The sequence below is a fragment of the Poecile atricapillus genome, chromosome 9 (assembly GCF_030490865.1).
Source record: "Poecile atricapillus isolate bPoeAtr1 chromosome 9, bPoeAtr1.hap1, whole genome shotgun sequence".
NCBI classification, from domain to species: domain Eukaryota; kingdom Metazoa; phylum Chordata; class Aves; order Passeriformes; family Paridae; genus Poecile; species Poecile atricapillus.
Window position 1 is genome coordinate 9,997,305 of NC_081257.1, and position 21,925 is coordinate 10,019,229.

Sequence of the window (21,925 nt, forward strand, 5' to 3'; positions counted from 1 at the left end):
GGCTCTGGTGCCACCTCCAGCCTGTCACAGTTCACCTCAGGGCCAGGTTCCATACACAGCAGAGCCCTCAGGCCCCCCTCTTGCTACCTCCCCCAAAATGGGCAGCCCAGCCCCTGCTCTGTGGAGCACAGGGATCACTCGGAGGCAGAAGGGTGCAGGCATTCCAGCACGGGTCAGTGCAGGTGCTGCAGAGCTGTTTAATCCAGGCCCTGAGGAATCAGACTCCTGTCTCATTTCTGGCTTTCCACCCAGGTCCCTCCTTGTCTCTGCTTGTTGGCCGTTGTTCTCCTGTGCCCCCCAGGCCTGTGATTATCCAAATCCACGTGCTTGGCTCCTGTCTGGCCCCGTAAATCAACGCTACCAGCACCACTCCCCTCCCTGCAGGACATGTCCCAGCCTGCCAGCCCCACCGCAGCTCTCCCATCCCAGGAGACACATGGAGTTTGCAGGAGAGGTGGGACAAGGTGCTGGAGAAGGGGGCCAGGACCCCCAGTCTGTCTCAATGGGATGGGGCAGTGCTGCCAAGGGCCTCTGCTCCTAGGGAGCCACTGCTGCAGCACAAACACACACAGGGAGGAGAGATGATATCACGACCTGGCTTTGTGTGAGCTATTTAGGGCCTTTTAATTATTATTATTATTATTTTTCTTTCCCGTTCCTCCAGCTCTGAACAATGCCGGTCCCAGCAGAGCTGCAGTTCACACCATTGTGTGGGACTGCCCTGCCTCAGGAAGGGGCAGATCTTTATCACCCCAGGCTGGCCATGAGTGAGCTCATGTCGGGTGAGGAAAGCAAGGAGCACCTTGCTGGCAGCCTGGAGGTGCCCTCCATGCACCTACCCCCAGCCCCTGCGTTTGGGGAAGGTCCTGGGTGCTGGTTTAGCTCCACCAAGCAGCAGGAACCCACCCAAACCAGCCATGTCCCACCCAGCTCTGTGGGGCCACCAAGCAGCAGAAACCACTTCAGCTGTGGTGCAGCCCCCCAAACTCTGCTGGGGCTGTCTTCTGCCTGTCCCTGCTCCCACCTGGGCACAGTGACAACAGTGGCATTAGTGCCTCTCCCAGTGTTTACCCAGGAACAGGTCTAACCTGCCCACAGCCGTTTGCTTTTCTCCCCAACCCTTTCCAGCCCTAAAACTGTGGCTGTGGAGCAGTCAGAGGGGAAGTGGGGAGCTGCACCCAGGAACGGGCTGGCACTGCTGAGTGTGTCCCAGTGCCAAGGGAAGGTAGGAAGGAGCCCTGTCCCCCAGGATCCACCCTGGGTGGTACAGCGCAGCTCCGGCTCCCCAGGCACAGCGGGTGACAGGGCTCCTCCTGCACATAGAGGCTTTTTGGGATGATGCTGGCTTTCCCCCAGTATGAGCAGGCATCATCTTCCCCAGGCTCTGTGCTGCTGTGGAAAGAGCCTGGAGCCATCAGCCGCTCCCATGGCACCACACATGGCCCCAGTATTCACAGAGGGATCTGGGAGACAGCATGGCCTGGGTGGCACCGTCCCACTGTGCCCCAGCCCACCCAGGGACTATGGCCCCCAGCTGCTACATCACCTGCAAGAGCAAAGGGGGGCCAACGTGTCCCACCTCACCACCTGTTTGTGAGGTGATCCTGCAGCCACTGAGGGTGACAGGGACCTGCCCATCCACTCACCAGGGGGACCAGGCTGGCAGCACTGCAAGCCACCCAGCAGGGCAAGAGGCCCCCAGGGCCACCAGCAGCACAGGGAGCTGGTACTTGCCTGCCGCTGCCCCACATCCGTTACCCCGCCCTCTCTAAGTGGCCGGTGCTTGCCGGGGCACACGGTTCCTCTCGCTGTGGGGTTTGGCTGTCCGTCCCTTCTTGGCCACATCCACACCAGCCAGGACCAGCTTGGCCTGGGCCAGTTTGTTCTTGCGGTGGTGGGGGCGGCTGCTGCACCAGAGGCGGGCACAGTACTCCTCCAGCCGCCGTGGGTTTTGGGAGCTGATGAGGTGCATGATGTCCTTGAACCAGGTTTTGGGAGCCTGTGGCACCAGCCGGGGCTCGGGGCAGAGCAGGTGTGGGAGCTCATCCCCTGGCCCCTGGGGGAAGGTGTGTGCCAGCTGCTCGCTGGTGATCACCTCCAGGGTGGTTTTGGCCACCGTCTGGGTGAAGCCGTGCTCCAGCGTTTTGCAGTAGTAGACACCAGCGTCATGCCGGTGCAGCTTGCGGAAAAGCAGCCCATGCTCCGTCTGCAGGATCCGCTCATCTGTCTTCACCTGTCGGCCACCAGGAGGTTGGGAGGGTCCAGGTCTGGCCCCACATCCCTCCTGTATCCCCACAAGGGGAGCGGGGAGCAAGGGAGCCTCACCTCATCCCGCTGCTCGTCGGGGGGCCTCTGGACAAACCACTGCACGCTGGCCTGTGGGGACCGGGGAACACACTCCAGGAAAGTGCTGTTGTCCTCTGCTCCATAAAGCACCTTCTCCTCAACGCTCTCAAAATCATCCACTAGGGTAAACACAGACACAGGCTCACAGGGAGAGCAGAGCCAGGCTTCCACCTGCCCAGGTGTCAGCCCCCCTTGGCCACCGTGGGGCTTCATCCCCTTTTCTCCCAGTGGCCAGGCCCAGCCCCAGCAGCACCCACCTTCTCTTGGGGCATGGTCTATGAGATGGACAGCAGAATGGTTACAAACCCTTCTGTGTGCTAGGGCTGTGCATGTCAGGACATCTTGGGGCACCTGGAGGAGCCCCTCAGCCCTGCGGGCCCCGCAGTCTCTCACCGGTCAGGTTCTGGTCCAGACACTGGTGTGCAGGGTTGCCGTGACGGGCGTCCTGGCGGCGCTGGCGGCGCTTGCTGGAGGGCTGGTAGTGGGTGCAGGCAGTGCCATCCCAGGCACAGTAGGGATCCCTGGCCAGGCAGCACTCGGCACAAGCAGTGCCATAGGACTCGCACTGGTGCAGCCGTACCTGGGCCACCCCTAGGCTGGAGCCCACATAGAGCGTTTGCTGGGGGAACAGCACCAAGGTGGTGTTGTTGGCAACCTCCATGGGCTTGGCTCCTGGGGGCCCAGCCAGGACATCCCAGGGCAAGCATCACATAGCTTTAAGAGGCTGGCGACCACAGGTGGTCACCTGCCAGTCCCCAGCCCCATGGCCGAGCCGTGTCTGTACTCACACGCTTGACGGAGATCTCCATCTGAGTGATGGGCACAGGCATCTGTAGGGGAGGGGAGTGGACATCAGGCTGGCATAATCCTCACCACAGACAGCCCGGCTCATTCAGAGACACCAGGGCATGGCAGAGAATCAGAAATGCTTTGGGGAAGGTGAAAATATCCCCAGCCACCCTCTGCCCCCACAACCCTGAGACCTTCCAGTGACCAACAGTGCACGGACAGCCCTGAGTCTCCATCCCCACATGTCCCCAACCTGAGCCCACCCCACTACCCCCTCCCTTGCAAGTGGGGCAGTAAATGTCACCTTAAAAACCTGCAGCTCCTCCAGGATGACTTCTTCAGTCACAGCTGAGCTAGTCTTCTGCATGACCACCACCTTCAGCACCGAGCCAGCATCTGGGAACCAAGGAGGATGGAGGTGTGAGCACCCTGCATCACACAGCCCAGGGGGGTGCCCACTGGGACCCCCAGCTCTGTGGCTCCATCCTGCACTCTGCTCCTGCTGCTCACCTGTGCCGAGGAAGAGGATGTCGTGCTGCCCATCCTCGGCCTCCACCCTGTCCACCACGAGCTGGCGCAGCCGGTGGGGCAGGTCGGTCTTCACGAGGAGGGGCCGGCGGTGCCGGGGGTACACGGGCTTGTGCATGAGCGGGTGAGCGCGGGCGAAGTGCAGCACCTCGTCAGGGAAGTCCTTGGTGGTGCCGTACTGCCGCCGGGGCTGGTTGGTGGTCTTGCTGGGACACTGCAGGGACAAGAGGGGACCAGCTCAGCCCAGCCACCCCAGCACCCATCACTCCTTCCCCCTCCATCACCCCTCAGAGCTGTTTTGGGTCCCTCTCTGCCTTCCAGTTTGGAATCCATCTTTTCCACCCCTTTGCCAGACCAGCTGACCTCTGCAGCAGGTGAGAAGATGGGGGATGGCTCCATCACCACCCCAGAAGAGCAGTTGGAGGAGCAGAGGGGACCAGGAGCTCCAGGGAGTCACTCACCACGCCCGGCCGTGGGTAGGGCACCCTGCCCTCGTAGGCACCCCACTGGTGATGGGGGCTGTCTCGGTGCGCAAAGGGCCCGTTGAACACCTCCCGGATGTCGGCCATGCGGTACACACAGACAGCAGAACCCCGGAAAACGTGGCTGCAAGGGGATGGAGAGTGGCTTGAGCAGAGCCATGCTTGGTGCTGCTGGCAGTGGGAACACTGACATCCCCAGACAGACCAGGGGAGCAGCCAGCAACCCTTGATGACAGTGACAGGGCAGGTCACGGGCAGCTGCAGCTAGATGTCCCCAGAGGCTGGAGCTGGACCACCCACCTGACAGTGCTGAAAAGGGCGTAGATCTCCGGGCTCTTCCTATCCTTCGTCCTCAGCAAGAAGACATCCTCTGGAAATGAAAGCATGTTTTTTTTCCTGGAATCCAACTAAGAGAGTGGCCACCAACTAAGTGTCTAGCCCCAGTGAGATACATCTCCATGCACACCTTACCTAGCTCATCAAAGTAGGTGTCGATGCCACCAGGGCCGGGGACTGAGCACACCAGCCGAGCCTTGTTGAAAGTACTCCACTTGTTGACCAGCACCCTCTGGCCACCAGCATCATTCTGCAGGGACAGGGAGTATCAGGGCCACTGCTGTGACTTGGTGCATGCCTGTCCCCCACGGTCCCCACCAACATCTTACCACGCAGACACGCCCCACACGGCTGACAATGGCGTGCTCCTTGCTGTCTGCCTCCACCACCTTCTCCGTGAAGAAGAAATAGGCTTTGTCGTTGTCCTGGTCATCGTTGTCTGGGATCAAGTGGGCTGCCACAAATTTGGGATCTACAAGCAAGATCTGGCCATGTCAGGTGGGGAGAGAGGGCACAGCCACCATCTCCAGACCCCCAGTCCATGCTGGGGCTGGATGCCAGCCGGGACCATCCCCCAGACCTTGCTGCCCTGGTGCCTTTCCCTGCTCTTAGCTGGCAGGGGGGATGCTGCACCATGGCCACAGATGCGCTGGCCACCACAAGGTTCGTGGTCCCTGGCATTAGCCCTGCTGGGGGAAATGGAGAGGCAGAGGGAAGCTGTTACCATAAAGCAAGCGCTGGTCCACCTCTGTGCGCAGGGCAGAGCGGGTCCCCATGCTGCGGAAAACACCGGGATCACGTCCCAGGAAATCTGCGGTGAGGCCAGTGTACAGCTCCCCACCTGCAAAAACACCCAGCTGGATGGCACGGGGACCATCCCTGGGACACACCCCAGAGGCTCCCAGATCCAGAGGAAGACAACCCACCGATGACAGTGCTGGCGAAGGCACGGCTGGGCTCGTGCGGGCACCTGCCCCGGCCGTTCTCCACGCTGGCAGGGTCCAGGCTGAAGGTGTGCTGGGGAGGGAGCAGGCAGGTGAGCCCTGGGCTGTGCCTGGGCAGGCAGGGGCCAGCTCAGGTCCCTGCCCAACTTGCACTTAGTGCACCCAAAGGACCATCTGGAAGCAGGATCCACGCTTTTTGAGGCAAGACTGATCCCATGAGGGTGCACAACCAGCCCTGTTGCTTGCCCACCCACCTGGTCAGTCATCATGGTACAGAGAAGGCTCCTGCTGCCCAGACAGGCCCAGACTGTGGGGAGGGTTCTGAGGGCTGTCCTGCCATTCCACCCCAGCCAACTTAATTTACGAGAAGTGAGCTGGGAGAGGAGCAAATGCCACCCCCACCTCAGCCCCTGTCAGGACACCAGCCCCTGGGGACATGTCTATAAAGGAGATCCCAGGCCAGACAGGTGGGAAAGCTGGATTTTACACCGCCCCCCGCTCCAGTCCAGGGGTAGCAGAAGGACAAAGGGACAGCAGGGAGCTGGTTCCTGACACCACCCCCCCACCAGTATTCAGGTTAGAGCAAACTACACATCCAGTGTCCCCATGCAGTCCCAAAGCCCCTCAGGAGAGAGGCAGGCAATGGGGATCTGCATTCCAGGGGTGTCCTGCTGGGGATGCTGCCCTACCTCGCCACGGTGCCCCACGTAGATGAAGGTGCACATGGGGTGGAAGGCGCCTGTCCCGCAGGCCAGCAAGTGTGTCCGGTTGTAGGGGTGCAGCACACGGACATAGTTGGCACAGTCAGTCTGGGGGGACACCAGGGCAGAGGAAGGGTCACCAGGTATTGGTGCTTTGCCCAACCCCAGCTCCCTGCCTCTGCCTGGGGCCCTACGACAGTGGGTGAGCCCCAGCCCTGGCTCCCTGCCTCCAGCCTGGTGCCAGGGATCTGGGGTGGCAGCCTGTGCCCACTGACAGGGCTTGTATGGACTCCATCTGGGTGGACCCCAGCCCATTGCAAAATGACACAGCTTTTTACTGGTCCTCCTGCTGCCAAGAGCATCCCAGGGGAACCACGTAGCATCCAATTGCCACCTGGGCATCTCCTGCCCACAGGCACCTGTGCACTGTCACACAGTCCACACTAGCCAGGGGAGCAACATCACTTGCCCTGCAAGCTCCAAACCCTGCCCCAAACCCCTGGCGCCCAGGACGTGACCAGATGCAGAGACATCCTTCCCTGTCATGTTCCTGCTTACGCCAGGGATGAAACAAAAGGAGGAAACAGTGTAGACAGAGACCCACAGGCATCCTGGGCTGCCTCCAGAACAGCCCTGGTCGCTGCTGTCTGGAATTGTCCCCTTCTCTGGGGGACAGCAGCAGCGACACTCCCAGGGCTGGAGACCTGCCACCTCTGACTTTGTGCATTCTCTCCTGGCAGTCCCCATTGGAAAAGGGTTCCCATCCTTCTCCACCATTAGTTTGGCAGCTCCCCCTGGCCAGCACCAGCCCTGCCTGCCCTCCATTGTCCCCTCCACAGCGGGATGCGAGGCCCCTCATCTGCTGGGAACACCGCTGCCGAGCCGCCCCGGGGGTTCCCAGCCTCCTGCTGTTTATTTTCCCTTTGCAAAGAGCCTCTAAAATAGCAAGTGAAGAAAAATATATGTTCAAGAAAAATAAAAAGTTAAGCCTGCCCTGGCTTGGATCTGTCGGTGAGAGCTGGTAAAATAAACACAGAGAGCAGAACAGGGACTCCTGGGAGCAATTTGTCTGGGCCAGGGGAGCCTTGGGGACTTTCTCCCCGCCACAGTCCTGTTTTATATCGGGGCAGGGGGATGCAAAGAGGGGTAAGGTTTAGGGAACAAGGTCACCAAACCTGAGTCCTTTACAGATTTCCCACCATCAGGGACAGCCAGGATGGGCCAGGCAGTGTTGCTGGGGTCTGGAGCACAGCATGGGGGTTCTGGTCCCTCCAAGCTCCGGTCCCAGAGCCCAGCTATCCCTGCCTGCTCATGCAGCCACAATGGGACACACTGGCCACCCTTCTGTGGCCACAGGGCTGAGCAGAGCAACTGGGACAGGATTTCCAGAGCCTGGAGCAAGCCTCTTGTGTGGCCAGGATTGGCTACAGACTCCCTGCCTCAGTTTCCCTCTTGTACCAGGATTAACTGGCCCCTGAGCCCCAGGGCCATCCCTGGCAGGTGACATGGCACAGCCCCAACATGGGGTGAGCCATCTGGCACAAGAGGCCCCCCAGCTCAGAGCAGAACACACATGGGGAAAGACTCACCCCTGGATCCTTCCCCTTCTGAAAACACTCCTGTGTCTGCCCAGGGCGTGGTGGCCAATAGATCTGGAACACAAAGGGTCTGTTGGAGCAGGGAGCAGGGACAGCAGGGACCCAGCCATGCAAATCCACATCCCCGGGCTGCCAGTGACAAGGGGATGGAGACAGCGACCACAGCTCCCTGGAGCGCACCCAGCCTAGAACTCCCACCCTACAACCCCGAGCAGGACCCTCCTGGGGAGATGCATCCTGGCATTCACTGCCCATAGCTGGGCTGGATTTGGGTGGTTATGCTGGGGATGGCTGGAGCTGGCCTGGAAGGGGGTGGGCTTGTGGGTGGCCTGGGGAAAGGGTGCCCAGGGGACTGCAGGAGTGATGGAGTCCATGTCCCCCACAGCCTTTAGCAGCTCTCAGACCAAGGGCAGCTTGGGTACACAAGCCCTTGACCCCACCGCAGTGACCCAGCACGCCGAGGGGCACTTCATTTCCTCCTCCTCCTCCTTCTTCAGCTAGAAACAGCCCAGAGCCACGTTTGAAAAACAAAAAGTCAAAGTGGAGAGGGTGAAAGAGGAGGGGAGCTACCACCCAGCACCATCATTCTGGTCCATCACCTCTCCCACTGAGGAACCAGGAGAGATTTGGGGGATTTGCCAGGTGAACCCTGGAACAACCTCTTGCAGTGGTGGATCCCTTTAGCTCCTTGTCTCTGCAGGCATTCAGCTGAATATTTGGCCTGTGAAGGGGATACCCAGATGGGGATAGGCAGCACTCAATCTCCCAATGGCAGTTTTTTAGAAGAGTGAAGTCCAAAACAATGCTCAGTATGCAGGAATCACTAGTGAGCTGCACCACCAGTCTTCTAGGCTGATAATAATTACTATTGCAAACTAATTTTCCTCCAATCACCACAGCCAGCCTGCCCTTGACAGGCACTACAAGTTTATGGAATAACTTGGAGGCACTTGAGATGAGGCTGTCCCCAGGGCAGGTCTTGTTTCAGAGTGACTTTGCCTGGCTCAGCTGGGCACCAACAGATCCACAGGGGGCCAGGGTGTGGACAGATACCCCAGGATGCTCAGCAGCGCACAGCTCACCTCCTTGGCATCTGCACTGGCCCTGTCCAGGAGTAGGGAGTAGAGCACATCCTTCCCTCCTATGAAGAGCCGGTCACGATACTCGTCCAGGTAGAGGGAGCGGAAGCCCAGGAAGCCGCGGTGACCAAAGAAGAGGACAGAGCGGTTGGTGCCTAAAAGCTCTGCCAGGAAGAGATGAAAGCATCAGCAGAAGCCAGCCCAGCCGCAAGGGTTCCTCTGAGCTGCTGCCTCTGAGTATCATGGAGTTGTCCTGCAGTCAGCAATGCTGCTCACAGCCACTCTAGACTGCAGCATGTGTCTCCATCCCTTCCTGGAGACATGAACATCCCAGCCTCAGCCTGGCTGGAGTGCTGTTCTCCCTGCCAGCCAAGGACAAAGCTGCAGATCCAACAAGCAGCAGGGTCCCAGGCAAGGTTGCCACCCCCAGCAAGGTTTGGCTGAACCACTCCAGGCTCCTACTGCAGCCGTGCCACAGCAAGCTGAGCTGTGCCATCAGCCCCAGGCTGGGCTCAGGCAGAGCTGGGATGGTGGTGAGACCGGACACAGGGCGGGCAGAAAGCAGGTCCTGTCCCTGCTGAGTACCAGCCAAGGACACAATAGCAGGCACCCAGCCAGTGCCATGGGGAAACTGCCACACAAAGCCCGCTGCTGCCACTGCCACCAGAAGTCACTGAAAGGAAGGCTGTACCCCCGTGGTACAGATGAGGCACTTGGGGAGAGGCACCAGCACAGGGGCATCCCTGGGATGGACAGGCTGCATCCCTGGGATGGACAGGCTGCATCCCTGGGATGGACATCACATCCCAAAGCAACAGGGTCTGACAGTCAAAGCCCCCAGAGCAAGCCCAAGCCTGAATCTCGTGGGATGCCAAGGGGACCCTCACAGTGACGATGACACAGGGGCAGTGGCTTGACTGAATTCCAGTGGGAAATTACTTTCAGGGTCATCAAGCCGGCATGGTGGCGCCCACAGCTTCCACAGCTGCCAGAGGGAGAGGGCCAGAGGGAATTGCTCAGCTTTGTGGGGCTCTGAAAACCCATCCCGACCCCAGGCCAGGCCACTGTGCCTGCCAGACAGAGAAGGAGGAGAAGGACAAAGCACCATTGATGAGCACAGCTCTGTCCCCAAACACCCTCCAGCCCGGAAGAGTGCCGGCCACTGCTGCTGACCCCAGGGAAACACCCAGCCTGAGCATCTCTCATACATGTCCCTGTAAGAGGGGAGGTGATACTGGGACAAATCCAGTCGCCACAGGTCAGGACACTGGGGTACCAAGTCCTGCTCTTGCTGGGAGGACATTTGTCACTTCCAGCAAGGAGATGGCCAGCAACATAATGCCCCATCCTGGTGAGAAATGTCTCATCTAGGTCCTGCAAGGGAGACAAGGTCCATCCCAAGCTGGAGACGACACCTTCACCCCATCACACACCCTATCCCTGCTCAAGGGCAGTCCCAGTGCCCTAACTGCTGATGCCAGAGGCATGGAGGATATAGTGCCAGCGGCTCCATCCTCATCCTCCCCCTGTGCTTGCAAGCAGAGCTGGCTCCAGGCAGTGGTGGTCCCTCCACCCAGCCTTGTACCCTCCTCCCGGTGCCCTCCCAGCATCAGGTCCTCCCATATCGCTGCGTCCAGCCCAGGAAAACGCTGCCGGCTCCTTCTATTCTTGCCCAGCAAAAATATTTTCCCAGCTCAAAACAACACTGGCAAAGCCGGCAGGCTCCCTTCATTGTTTCAGGCAAGGCTTCCCCTTCTCCCCCAGACCTGGCGAATTCCTCCTGCGCCTCGGGTTACACTGGCTCAGGGCGCCTTCCTCTTCAAGTCCCCAGGGAACAGCCCCTGCCGTGCCCCATCCATCCCTGGGACACCTTTACCCCAGGGTGGGGCTCCCACGGGAGCCACCCCCCAGAGGGGGTCCCTTGGGACAGACAGCAAAGAGCACAGGGCAATGCTTCTGGTCCACACAGCAGCAAAATGCTCTTTTCCCCTCTTACATGAGACACTGCTGGACGTAGAAACAAAAGGAAAAGAGTGGCTTGAAGTGTGAGGGAGAGCTGAGTGCATGGCCACCACTGCACCCACAGCACAACACCTGTCCCTGTCACCCCCCAAAGTCACCTCACAGCCAGGACCACCAGGCACGCAGAGCCCAGGTCGAGGAGCTCTGCACGAACAGCTTCAGCTCACCACGGTTTTTTTAATTTCAGAGGTTCTAATATCTTTAATTGAAATTTTCTTTTTTTTTTTTTTTTCTTCCCCCGGGGAGAAGGCGGTGGCACAATTTGTTTCATGGGAAATTTCAGTTTCTGTTTCCAATTTGGAAGACGAATGGAATAATCAGCTTAAGGGAAAAAAAAAAAAAAAAAAAAAAAAAAAAAAAAAAAGCCCAAAAAAAAAGCTTCCAAAGGTGGCTCGTTCCCCGTGGGAGGCTGAGGAGGTTCCACCCCGCCCCGGGCAGCTCCTCGCACCTGGGAAACGGCCCCGCACGGCTGGACTTTGTGCTGGAGTGGATCAGACACTGAGCCAGACCCTGAGCCCCACGATTCTCCTGCTGAGACCCCAAATCTCCTCGCCCTGCTGCCAAACCCAGCCTGAGGACACCGGATCGCATCACGGGGCAGAGCCATGAGCCATCCCGGGCTCCCAGGGTAAGGGGATGGGGGGGCTGCGTGCCTCAGTTTCCCGTTCAATAGAGAGGCAGCCCCTGGGGTGACCTGCTGTGCCCCAGGACAGAGCAGGGGGTGCAGCCAGACCCGGGAACCCCCAGCCCAGGCAGCATAGGAGCAGACTCTCCCTGGCACTGCAGCTCCCGAGGCTCTGGGACTGCTGGGCTGCCCGGGTCTTTCCCCCTTCTGGGAAGGAAGGGGGAAGATACACGTTATGCAATTTATTTTATGTTGATTTTTTTAGAGCAGGTTCGTTGCTTTGAGGCCGGGAGGAGATTGGGGCGCCCCAGGCTCTGTCAAGTTTGGCTGGAGCAGCACATGGATTAGGTTGGCAGAGCGGGGGATGCGGCGAGCCAGAGCAGGATCACAAAGAGAGTTTTAATTAAAACCAAGCAGTGCCCCCGCAGCCCCCGAGGGGCCCCGGCACCCAGCACCCGCACCCCAGCGCCACGGGGCTCGCAGCCCGGGGACCCCCCAGCCAGCCGAGGGCAGGATGCTGAGCACGCCGGGGGTCCACCGCAGCACCCACCCAGCACACGAGCCAAAGCGTGCCGGGGCCAGAACGCCGCCGTGCCTCAGTTTCCTCGCGTGGGAGACGATCCCCCATGGGAAGCGGCGGGGCCGGCGCGGAGCCCGCTGGCGCATCCCCTGTCCCCTTCACCCGGCTCCTCTCTTCCTCCTCCTCCTCCTCGGGGGAAGGGGAGACGTCCCGCGTGGGGAGCGGAGGGTGCCGGGCAGCCAAACCCCGAAACCGCAGCCCAGCCCGAGCCCCCAGCACAATTTGCCCACCAACCACACCAAAAAAACCCCGCACTTCGGGCGCAGCGCCCGCAGCTGAGGCTCCCCAAGTCCCCACCCGGCCCCCGGAGGGGGGACCCTGAGGACACCCCTCCGTGGTCAGCCCCCCCGTCCCGCAGCAGGTGCCCCCGGCCCGGCTCACCGCGGTAGGACAGGCGGAGCCGGGGCAGGCTGTGCCCCGCCGCCCAGAGCCAGCACAGCGACAGCGACACCGCCACCGCTGCCCGCATCCCGCCGCCGCGCCCTCGGCCGTCGGTGGCACCGAGCTTTTATGGGGCCGACATCCGACCGCCCCCGGCCCGCCCCGGCCCGCCCCGGCCCCGCCATACCCCAGCCCCGGGCGGCGGGGATGCGCGGGGGGATGGCCCCGTCTCCCGCGGGGACCCTGAGAACTCCGCACACCCCCGAAGTGTCCCCTGTCAGCATCGCTTTAGGCCTTACTGCAGTCCCCTTCCCCAGAAGTGACCCTGCCAGCACCTCGTCCCTGGGCATGGGGAGCAAGGGAGGGAAGCTCTGGTCCCCCAGCCTCGCGCTCCTGGGGGAGTAGGAGAGGACAGACAGACCTGCCCCCCGAGAAGGATGCTGAGCGTCGTGTGATCTCCAAGCACCAGCAAGCACGCAGCTGTGAGGTCCCATCTCAGTGCCAGGTAAGCTGGGGACAGCAGGCCAGCGGGGGAAGGGGACTGAGTAGGTCGAGGGGGGCACACATAGCACACACCGACAGGGCAGGGGATGCACCACTGACTGCCTGCAAAGGTGCCAGCACCCTGGGCAAGGATCCTGGCCAGCACGGAGCCCATGGTAGCCACACCACTCCCATGCCAACCTCCCCCAGGGCTGCTGGGCCATGGGATGTGGTTGTACGAGACCTCAGAGAATCCCTGCTCATCACACAGCAGGTGTGTCCCGCATCCAAAAACCTTGGACTTCCCCCTGCACTGGATGGAGGGGAAGGAGCAGAGGAGCTGGTGACTTCTTCCTCGGTGCTTTGTCACCACCAGCCTCATCTCTTCCCCCAGCCCAGCACGGGGCAGCCTCATTATCCCCAGCCCCACAAGGGTTCCAGCAGCTCTCTTAGTTAAAACAGAGGTCAGGAGGCCAGAGGGCCCTGGCTACCCCCAGCCTTTTGTAGTGGAGAAGCTCTGGAAGTCTCCTGAGCAGTGTAAAACCACCCCAATTCGCTCAGTGGGCCCTTGGTTTCCCCAAGAAACCGCATGGCTGGGGCAGATCCCACACCCCGGGGCGCTGGGGAGCCACACAGGGCTGGGAAGCAGCAGGAAGGAGATGCAGCCGATGGCAGCTCTGGCAGGTGAGCAGAGGTGCCTGCCCAGGCCCGCTGCTGCCTGCCCTGACCAGAGGGTCTGTGGAAGCTGCAGAAGATCTGGAGGGAGGAAGGGAAGGAACAGATGAAGCCCAGCACCAATGCCCCGAGGCCCATCAGGAGCAGAGGCCCCTCAGCCTGCCCAGGCAGGATCCTGCCCGCACTGCTGTCATGCAGGCAATGAGCCCAGGGGAGGAGAAGCACCCCAGCAAACTGCACTGCATGAGGAAATCTGCAGTGCCTGGCTGAGACCCTGTGGGCAGCACTATCATGGACAGACAGACAGACAGGCCACCCTACTCCAGGCTGTGCTTACCAGGATTTATTGATAGGGAGGGTGGGCAGCACTGGCCCCAGCTCCCTCAGCAAGTGGGCAGGGAGGCAGGGCAAGGCATGGGGAGGCAGAGTGGGGCACTGGACAGCCCCTCACCACCCAGCCAGTGCAGCCAGAGATGGCACAGGGACAGGAAGAGGCACTGACAACACCAGGAAAGGCTGGAGGCACCTGGGCATGAGGCTTTACTGGCACCTGGCTAAGGGGGACACAACCCTGCAGGTGTCACCATCAGGCCAGCCCTGAACATAACCAACATGGCACGATGCCATCCATCTAAATCCTCAGCACGCTAGCAGGTTTACGCTGTGCCCAGCCCCTGCCCCTCCTTTTAAAGCCTTGGGTCTCTCTGCTTGGCACCCCCTTCCTGCCCCTCGCCGGGCACTCAGCCCTCGGCAGGCAGCGGGGACACTGAGGCCAGGGCAGTCAGGAGACGGGCGTAGATCTCGATGCCCCGCAGGAAGACTTGCTCGTTCAGGAACTCGTTGTGGTCGTGGAGCAGCACTGGGGTGCGGTTCATGGGTGAAAAGCCAATAGCAGGGTGTCCTGCCTGGAGATGGGGAGACATGGAGTGAGGTCAGAGCTGGCATGGGCACCACATGCTCCCTTTCACCTGGACACAGCTCCTGCTTGGGGCTGCAGGTCTCACCCCAGGTGAGGGAACCTGTGGCAGGCTGGCACCACACTCACCGCTCGGACGTAGCGGCTGTCAGTGGCAGCTGGGAAGATCTCAAGCTTGAGCTGCAGCTTCCTATCAAGAGAGACCCTGTGTCAGCATGGACAGTCAAGTCCCCTGTCCTACTCACACCCCATGGGAAAAAAGACTGTGCCAGGACATCCCTCAGCCCTGCAGGACACTCAACCCCATCCCTTTTTGGGGGGCAACAGGGAGATGCTTTGGCAAATTACAATGCTCCCCATCCCAACCCCTGACATGACCTCAGAAACCTGTAGGGACCACCTGACTTCATGTCCCTGTCAGGGTCCTGCCCTTCTTGGGGACACTACTTACATGTCCCTACAGACCCCACTGAAGGCCTTCCACCATGGGTCCGACTCCTCTGTGGAGGTGATGTGTTGGTCCATGCATTTCTGACAAGAGGGAGAGGGCAGATGAAGGGGCAAGGGGGTGGCACTTGGCAGAAGAGGGACAGGGACAATATGCCCAGGTGGCTGAGATCCCTCACCTGGTGGAACTCATAGGTGACACCATCACCGGCACCACGGCACCACGTGGCCACCTGTTCCTCGAAGGCCTGGGGCAGAGACCAGAGGAGGGGTGTGAGCAGGGTACCCTCATCCCACTCCTCTCCTGCGTGGGGCTGGCACAGTGCCCACCTTCAGGTCCACGGTGGGTGGGATGCGGATGTCGAAGCCAGCAGCCATCTCGGAGGGCACCACGTTGAAGGAGACACCCCCCTCCAGCATGGTCATGTTGAGAGAGGTGACATCCCCTAGGGTCAGGCTTGAGTCGGCCTTGAGCCTTGGGGGATGCAAGGGACAGTCACTATCTGCCACCTGGGGAGAAGTGCTTCCCTGCCGTCACCCAAAATGGGGAAACTGAGGCACAGGGCAGCAGCGCCAGGTCACAGCTTGGCTTGAGATCCCAAAGGCCCCCTCCAGAACTGAACTAAGCCACTGCCATCCTGCTGCCCATCTCCTACCTCTGCTTCTCGCTCTCCCTGAAGGCCAGGAAGGAGCTGATGACTTTGTGCTGGGGAGGGAAGTGCAGTGGGTGAGGAGCAGCCCCATGGGCAGGTGCCTGGCAGCACAGGGCAGGCATGGTGGGTGCACAGGGGGTACCCCCTCTTACCATCTTCTCAGCCGCCGTGTTGCTGATGAAACGGGACCCGTGCCCGGGGCTACCCATGCACTTCACCTTTATCCCTGCAGCAGCAGGTGTAGAGGGAAGGGTTGAGCAGGAAGCCTGGGATAGCATCAGTGCCCAGGAGAGCCAGGGATAGGGCAGTGGACACACAGATACTCACACCATGGGCTCCTCTCGCCATAGAAAACACTGAAGGTGTCAGATGGGCTGGCCAGGCCTGTGGTGGGCACAGACAGGGGGTCAGTGGGGCATGGGGGTACCATGATGTGCCCCCTCTGCTCTGTCCTGGCAGTATTTTCCTCCAGGTTGGCATCGTGTGGGTCACTGCCCGGGGGAAAGATCCCCCAAGGGGGTCCCTGGAAGCATGTGGGATGCTGGTGCCTGGGGAGTGATGCCAAGAGGAGTGTGTGCCAAGAGGAGACATGTCCCTGTGCCAGCCCTACCGCTACTCACCCTCATCCATGGCAAAGCCCACGTTGAGTGCTTTGAACTCAGGGCGCTGCACGAACATCTCCATGCCCTTGTGTCCGCCCACCTCCTCATCTGTGGGGGAAAGCCTGGCGTGGAGGAAGGAACTGGGGCATCCCCCAGCCCACCACACCCAGTCCTCCTTCCATGCCAGCCTGGATGCCATCAGCACACCTGTGATGTCCTTGGACATGGAAACCTCTCCAGCCTTGAGCTAGGGGAGGTCAGTATCTGGGGAGCCTGGCTGGGTGGTGCCTGGCTGCCACGGGAGACTCCAGAGCACCACCCAGCTGCCAGCCCCTTCTGTACCTCCTGAGAGGGGACAGCCTGGGGACTCACCAGGCACAAAGGTGAGGTGGATGGTGCGGGCAAAAGATTTCCCTTCTGTCTTCAGCCTCCGGATGGCCTCAAGGTACCTTGCAAGGGAAGGTAGTGTACGGTCATTGTGCAGGAGAGGGGTTTGCGTGCTCTGAGCCACCTCAGGGCAGGTCAAGCAGTAGCATCTCTGGCCCCCGTGACCCTGGGGATAGTGGCATCCTGTCCTGCATCACTCAGAGACACCACCAGCACCGTGCTCACCCAGCAGGTGCAGAGCCCTCCACTCACTGGATGGAGACACACTTCATATCCTGGGCACCCCGGGCATAGATGTTGCCTTGCGAGTCTTTAACTGCTTCGAAGGGTGGGTAGGTCCAGTGCTCCTGCAGAGAAGAGCATCCACGATGGCACAGGGGCACAGAGGGGACCAGCCCCCCTCCACTCCATCCTCCTCTCCGTGCCCTTCCCACCCCTCGTCCTGTCCCAGCACCTCGAAGACAGGCACGACGTCGGTGTGGGAGTTGAGAAGGATGGAGCGCAGGCGGGGGTTTGTGCCCTGCCAGGTCAGGATCAGCACCACATGGCCCTGGCACACCTGTGGGATGAAGGCAGGATGTCACCAGGGTCCAGGATGGGGACAGAAAGCCTTAGACCAGCAGGCTGGAGCCAAAAAGCATCCGGTTGGGAAAAGTCTCTGGATGCCACCTGCCACCCCTTTCTCCACTGGGAAAGGGCAGGCAGCAGGAGCAGGCCTTCCTAAACCCCCAGAGCCAAAGTCCAGCTGCAGGTGGCAAACCTGGCTGCCATTCAGAGGAGAGACAAACCCAGCATCTTCCCCCGGTGCCTGGGAGTCTCCCAGGACATCCTGCCCAGCAGGACGGCCCCAGCCAACGTGACACTGCCAGGTCCCCAGCTAATCATAGCACAGGCAGCTGCAAAGGTCAGCAGGGAGCAGCCAGAACACTGGCTTAAGGAAGGGCTCAGGTCAGCAGAGGATTACAGGCAGAGGGGATTCACTCCTGTCCAGCTCTGCATGCAGGCAGATGGATGGATGGGTGGACAGACTGAAGGTTGCTTCTCAGCTTGCTCACCTCCACTTTTTGGCAGGCCAAGCCCAGGTCAGTGCCAACACGCTCCAGAAACCGGACAGCCGCATCTGGAGAAGAGTGAGGATGCCCAGAGTTACGTCAGTTACGTCATGACAAACCCTCAGGGACCCCAAGGCACTGTGGGGTTCTCAGACCAAGGAAAGAGGTGACAAGAGAGGAGAAGTGCTGCAGGTTCTGGACACAAGAAGTGGCCATGAGCAGCTCATCACCATACCTTTGGGGTGAGGACTTGGGAAATATGAAAAAAAAAATAAATTGAAAGGGGGTGAGTTCAGGGGGAGTGTTTCTCCAGTGGAATTTAGGGATCTCCTCACCAGTAAAGTGCACTTTAGTGGGAAGACATAAATGTTATCAGAAGGAGACCTACACAGAAGACATCCCCATCCCAGAGCAAGGGCAGCATGGAAAGGGGAGCAAGGGGCACAGGGCTAGAAGAAGCAAACAACAGCTCTGAGGGCACCTGAGACATTCCTGTCCTAACCAAAGACACCAGCAGAGATAAGGCACAGAGGAGTTCACTCCTTAACACCACAATCAAAACACCCCAGTACAGGACTTGGGCACATGGGTCCAAAGGTCAGAGCTGCAAAGCCGCATTACCCCATCCCCACATGGCTCCCCGTCCCGTCCCCCCAATCCTCACCGTAGTCAGGTTTAGGGTGGACGGTGTCAATCCTCAGGTACTCCCGGAAAAGTGTAACCGAGGGGTTCTCTGAGGCCCCCGTGCTCTTCCCAGGCTTCCCAGGTGCCATGTCTGGGCCCAGGGCTGCAAAGCTCTGGGGAAAGAGCTGCAAGATGGTTAATCACCCACCGGCCCCTCCAAAGTCCACCGGCATGCTTGGTCGTCATAGAAACCAAAGGGCGATGGGACAAAGGTCTCATGGGACTCCTGGGAGAGTCCCAGAGAAATGCCCCCCACTTGGGTACAGGGCAGGATGGGGTGTGCCCCCCACACTGGCCTGTCATTCTTCCCCCAAAACACGTTCCAGCCCCAGATATAGTGCCAGGACAGGCTACGATGCTCTGGCAAGGACTGAAATCCAGGGAAGGGCTAGCTGGGAGGAAAGGGGGACAAGGGTGGGGGAGTGTGAAGGAGGGGAAAGAAGAAGCGTATGTTGGGTAGGGAGACATGGTAGTTGGGATTAGCCAGGGGTTAGAGGTTTGTGGGAATGCTGGGGGATGCAGGCAGGGAAGGCAGGATGCTGGTGTAAGGGGACACAGGCAGGAAAAAGGGGCAACTGCCTGGCTAGTAGGTGCAGGAGAGCCGCAAGGAAAGGCTCTGGGGGTGCAGGGAAATGGGGGTGGTGAAGGGGGATGGAGTGTTAACAGAGGATAGAGGTACTGGGGGACCACATTAGGGTGACAGGCTACTGTGGGAGCTGTTTGAGGAAAGCTGGGTGGCTGGAGGAGCAGGAGGATGTGGGGTACTTCGGGGCACATGGGGGCTCAGCAGGAGGGGTGAAGGCAAACACTGGGAGGGTATGGGAGCAGAGGGTGCAGGGAGGCTATGGGGGGTGCAGTGGGACTGTGGTTAGGGGTGCAGGGGTACGGTGTCTGGGGGTGCAAAGGGGGAGAGGTGGGGTATTGGGGTACCATGGCTGGGGTGCAGGCAGGGGGCACAGTGGGGTGCAGAGGTTCTGCAGCTGGGATGCAGGGACACCATGGTTGGAGTTGTGGGCAGTGCAGGGTCCCGCGGGTAGGGCTGCAGGGGTACTGTGCTCGGGGGGGGTAGCAGAGGGCAGTGCAGGGCACCGTGGTTAGGGCTGCAGCAGCTGCGTTATTGGGGTGCAGGCTCAGCATGGGCAGAGGGGTGCTGGATACCGTGGTTAGGAGTGCAGGGGGTGCAAGATACCGTGGTTAGGGGTGCACAACAGTGCGGCAAGGGAGTGCAGGGGAGTAGAGGAGGGGTGCAAGGGGGGGCGGGGGGGGTGCACGGTATCTTGGCCCGGGCTTTAGGGGGGGCGAAGGCACCGGAGCACCCACCCGCGGGGTGCCGGGCGCTGCTGCCCGGCCCCGCTGCTCGGCCCCCCGCCGCCCCCGGCCCTACCTCAGCGCTGCTGCCGCCGGCGCTGCCCGCCCGGCCCTGCCCGGCCCCGCTCCGCTCCGCTCCGCTCCGCCCCGCCAGCAGCAGCGGGCAGGAGGCGGGCAGGGGCGGGCAGGGGAGGAGCGGGGGACGCAGGAGGGGCAGGGTGCACGCAAGGGGCACCGTGCACCCTCCTGGCCCCACAGTAGCGGCAGAGAGATGGGGCTGGAGCTCGAGGGGCCCCACGGCGCTTGGGGACACACGCAGAAACCAGAGCAGCATCAGTTTATTGGCCTCGTGACAGACGACACCCTGTCCTGCCAGCAAGGGACAGTCCAGTCCCCTCCCCGCCACCCTGGGGATATCCCAGGAGGGAGCAGCACTCCTCATGCCAGTCGTCTGTGCCTCCCAGTCTCTCGGACGCCCCAGTCCCTCTGCTTGGCAGGGAGGAGGCACCGCTCACTTCAGCTGGCGCAGGAAATCCAGAAGGGCCTGGTGGAAGTCCTCTGGCTTGTCCAGGTAGCAGGCATGGCCAGCACCAGGCAGCACAGCCACACGGTGCTCAGGGAGGTGCTGGAGGTTCTGCAGGGCCTGGGGAGCCAGGCGGGTGTCACGGTCACCATACAGGATCAGGGTGGGCGTCTTGGTTAGGGGAGAGAGAAAACAAGAGCAGCTGTCAGAGGGGTAAATGGCCACCACTCCCCCTGGGCTGTGCCCACCTCCTTCCATCACCACGGCTGCAAAGCTGAGGGGAGGCAGGTGCCAGCACCCCCCTGAGCTGGGGGTCACAGGTCCCCCTCACTCACCCCAAAATAGTGCCACCCTCCACATCACCCTGCAGCCAGCTGGCCCATACGGCTTGCCAATACCTAGGACAGCCCCCAAGAGCCCAAAAACACACCTGGACTCTCTGGTACTGCTCAGCAGTGTAGTCCTTGGTGCCCACGGGTGCGATGGGCACAAAGCCGGCCAGCCGGTCCCCATGCGCCAGGAGGAAGGGCAGGGAAAAGCGGCCACTCATGGAGGGGCTGACGAGAACAGGCCTCTGCATGCCCAGCTCCTGGAAAACATGGTCCAGGAAAGTCCTCCGGCCCTGTGCTGTCACTGCCATCTCCAGTGGGGGCGAATCCCCGTAGCCTGGTATGGAGAAGAGGACATAGGGTGGTCAGGGGGCATTGTGCAGCCTGCAATGGTCTCTCCTCACCAGGATTCAAAGGCTTGGCAAAAAATGGACACTTGACAAAGCTCCAGGCTTGTACAGTTGCAGCCATCAAAGCCGCAGGACACAGACAAATCCCAGGCACATTATGCCAGGGATCACCAGTAACTATCCAGAGCCCTCCCTAAAGAGATACAGAACCCAGCAGTGACTAAGGCAAGGGACAGAAGCTGCCCAAGCACAGTGCCATGGTCCTACCAGGCAGATCTATTGCGACCGCACGGTAGCCTTCTCCAGACAGCAGCGCCAGTGTGCCCAAGGCCTCCCACGTCTTGGAGGTGAACGCCTGGCCGTGCAGGAGCAGGACATCGGGCCTGCGAGGGGGAAGACAGGCGGGAAGGGGCTCAGAAAGGCTGCCATGCCTGCAGCGCCCGGCGACCACGGGGGCTGGTGCAGACCGAGCCCAGGGCCTGGCACCCCCCAGCTGCCGGCGGGCTGACCCACCTCCCGGGGCCGACAGCTGCTGCGGGAACCTCCCTGTAGAACACGGGGGGCTCTCCCGCAGCCATCCCCGTCCGCACGGTGCCGTTGGCCGCCCGCCAAGCCCGCTTCCCCTCTTCAGGCCGTGAGCGCCGGGCGGCCGGGAGCAAGAGGTACAGGAGCAAAGTGAGGAGCGCCCCGAGGAGCAGCAGCCCCAGCCGGCTGCGGGCATGCAGCATGTCCGCTCCCGGTGGACAAGGAGAGCGGCAGCGCGGGGCTGCGGAACCCCGGCACCGCTGCTGCGGGGGAGCAGGTCCCGGTCCTCGCTGCTCTACTCAGCTCGGGCCCAGCCCGAGCCCCCGGCCGGCGCTCACGGCCCCGTCAGCCCCCGCCCGCCGCGCACGGCGCCGCTGCGCCCTCGGGCCCCGCCTGGCGGCAGCACGCGACACTACAGCCCCGAAGGACAACGGCCGGAGCCCGCAGCGGAGCCCCGGCTCGGGGGATCGGCCGGGGATCGGCAGAGCTCGGCAGAGCTCTGCTGTGTTCGTCCAGGACTTGGCGGCTCTCGCCAGAGCTCGAGCAGGGCTCGGGTTGGGCTCAGTCCGGCACGGCAGAG

General features: G+C 61.2%; 3 protein-coding genes across 5 annotated transcripts; all 3 read right to left on the minus strand.

The window, feature by feature from the left end:
* Nucleotides 1–587: 587 nt before the first annotated feature.
* Nucleotides 588–12,507, minus strand: SEMA3G (semaphorin 3G). Its single transcript, XM_058845252.1, has 16 exons — nucleotides 12,412–12,507; nucleotides 8,807–8,967; nucleotides 7,716–7,778; nucleotides 6,115–6,234; nucleotides 5,408–5,498; nucleotides 5,206–5,322; nucleotides 4,811–4,953; nucleotides 4,617–4,731; nucleotides 4,446–4,515; nucleotides 4,125–4,269; nucleotides 3,646–3,877; nucleotides 3,440–3,531; nucleotides 3,135–3,176; nucleotides 2,740–2,965; nucleotides 2,326–2,465; nucleotides 588–2,233 (listed from the first exon to the last, which is right to left on the minus strand). The coding sequence occupies exons 1-16, from the start codon at nucleotides 12,497–12,499 to the stop codon at nucleotides 1,769–1,771; spliced, it is 2,310 nt and encodes a 769-aa protein (XP_058701235.1). The 5' UTR covers nucleotides 12,500–12,507; the 3' UTR covers nucleotides 588–1,768.
* Nucleotides 12,508–13,897: 1,390 nt separating this feature from the next.
* Nucleotides 13,898–20,060, minus strand: ACY1 (aminoacylase 1). Of its 3 annotated transcripts, none has more exons than XM_058844982.1 (15): nucleotides 19,695–20,060; nucleotides 18,291–18,423; nucleotides 17,630–17,694; nucleotides 17,029–17,133; nucleotides 16,827–16,921; nucleotides 16,560–16,636; nucleotides 16,206–16,295; nucleotides 15,913–15,969; nucleotides 15,738–15,811; nucleotides 15,589–15,638; nucleotides 15,263–15,407; nucleotides 15,112–15,180; nucleotides 14,937–15,016; nucleotides 14,615–14,675; nucleotides 13,898–14,474 (listed from the first exon to the last, which is right to left on the minus strand). In XM_058844982.1, the coding sequence occupies exons 1-15, from the start codon at nucleotides 20,058–20,060 to the stop codon at nucleotides 14,310–14,312; spliced, it is 1,632 nt and encodes a 543-aa protein (XP_058700965.1). In that variant the 3' UTR covers nucleotides 13,898–14,309. The 3 variants fall into 3 exon arrangements, with proteins under 3 accessions (XP_058700965.1, XP_058700964.1, XP_058700966.1); XM_058844981.1 differs by having other exon boundaries at nucleotides 18,291–18,435; XM_058844983.1 differs by lacking the exon at nucleotides 19,695–20,060 and adding an exon at nucleotides 19,631–19,693 and having other exon boundaries at nucleotides 18,291–18,435.
* Nucleotides 19,941–21,548, minus strand: ABHD14A (abhydrolase domain containing 14A). The gene is made up of 4 exons (XM_058844984.1): nucleotides 21,334–21,548; nucleotides 21,088–21,203; nucleotides 20,572–20,807; nucleotides 19,941–20,312 (listed from the first exon to the last, which is right to left on the minus strand). The coding sequence occupies exons 1-4, from the start codon at nucleotides 21,546–21,548 to the stop codon at nucleotides 20,130–20,132; spliced, it is 750 nt and encodes a 249-aa protein (XP_058700967.1). The 3' UTR covers nucleotides 19,941–20,129.
* Nucleotides 21,549–21,925: the final 377 nt, after the last annotated feature.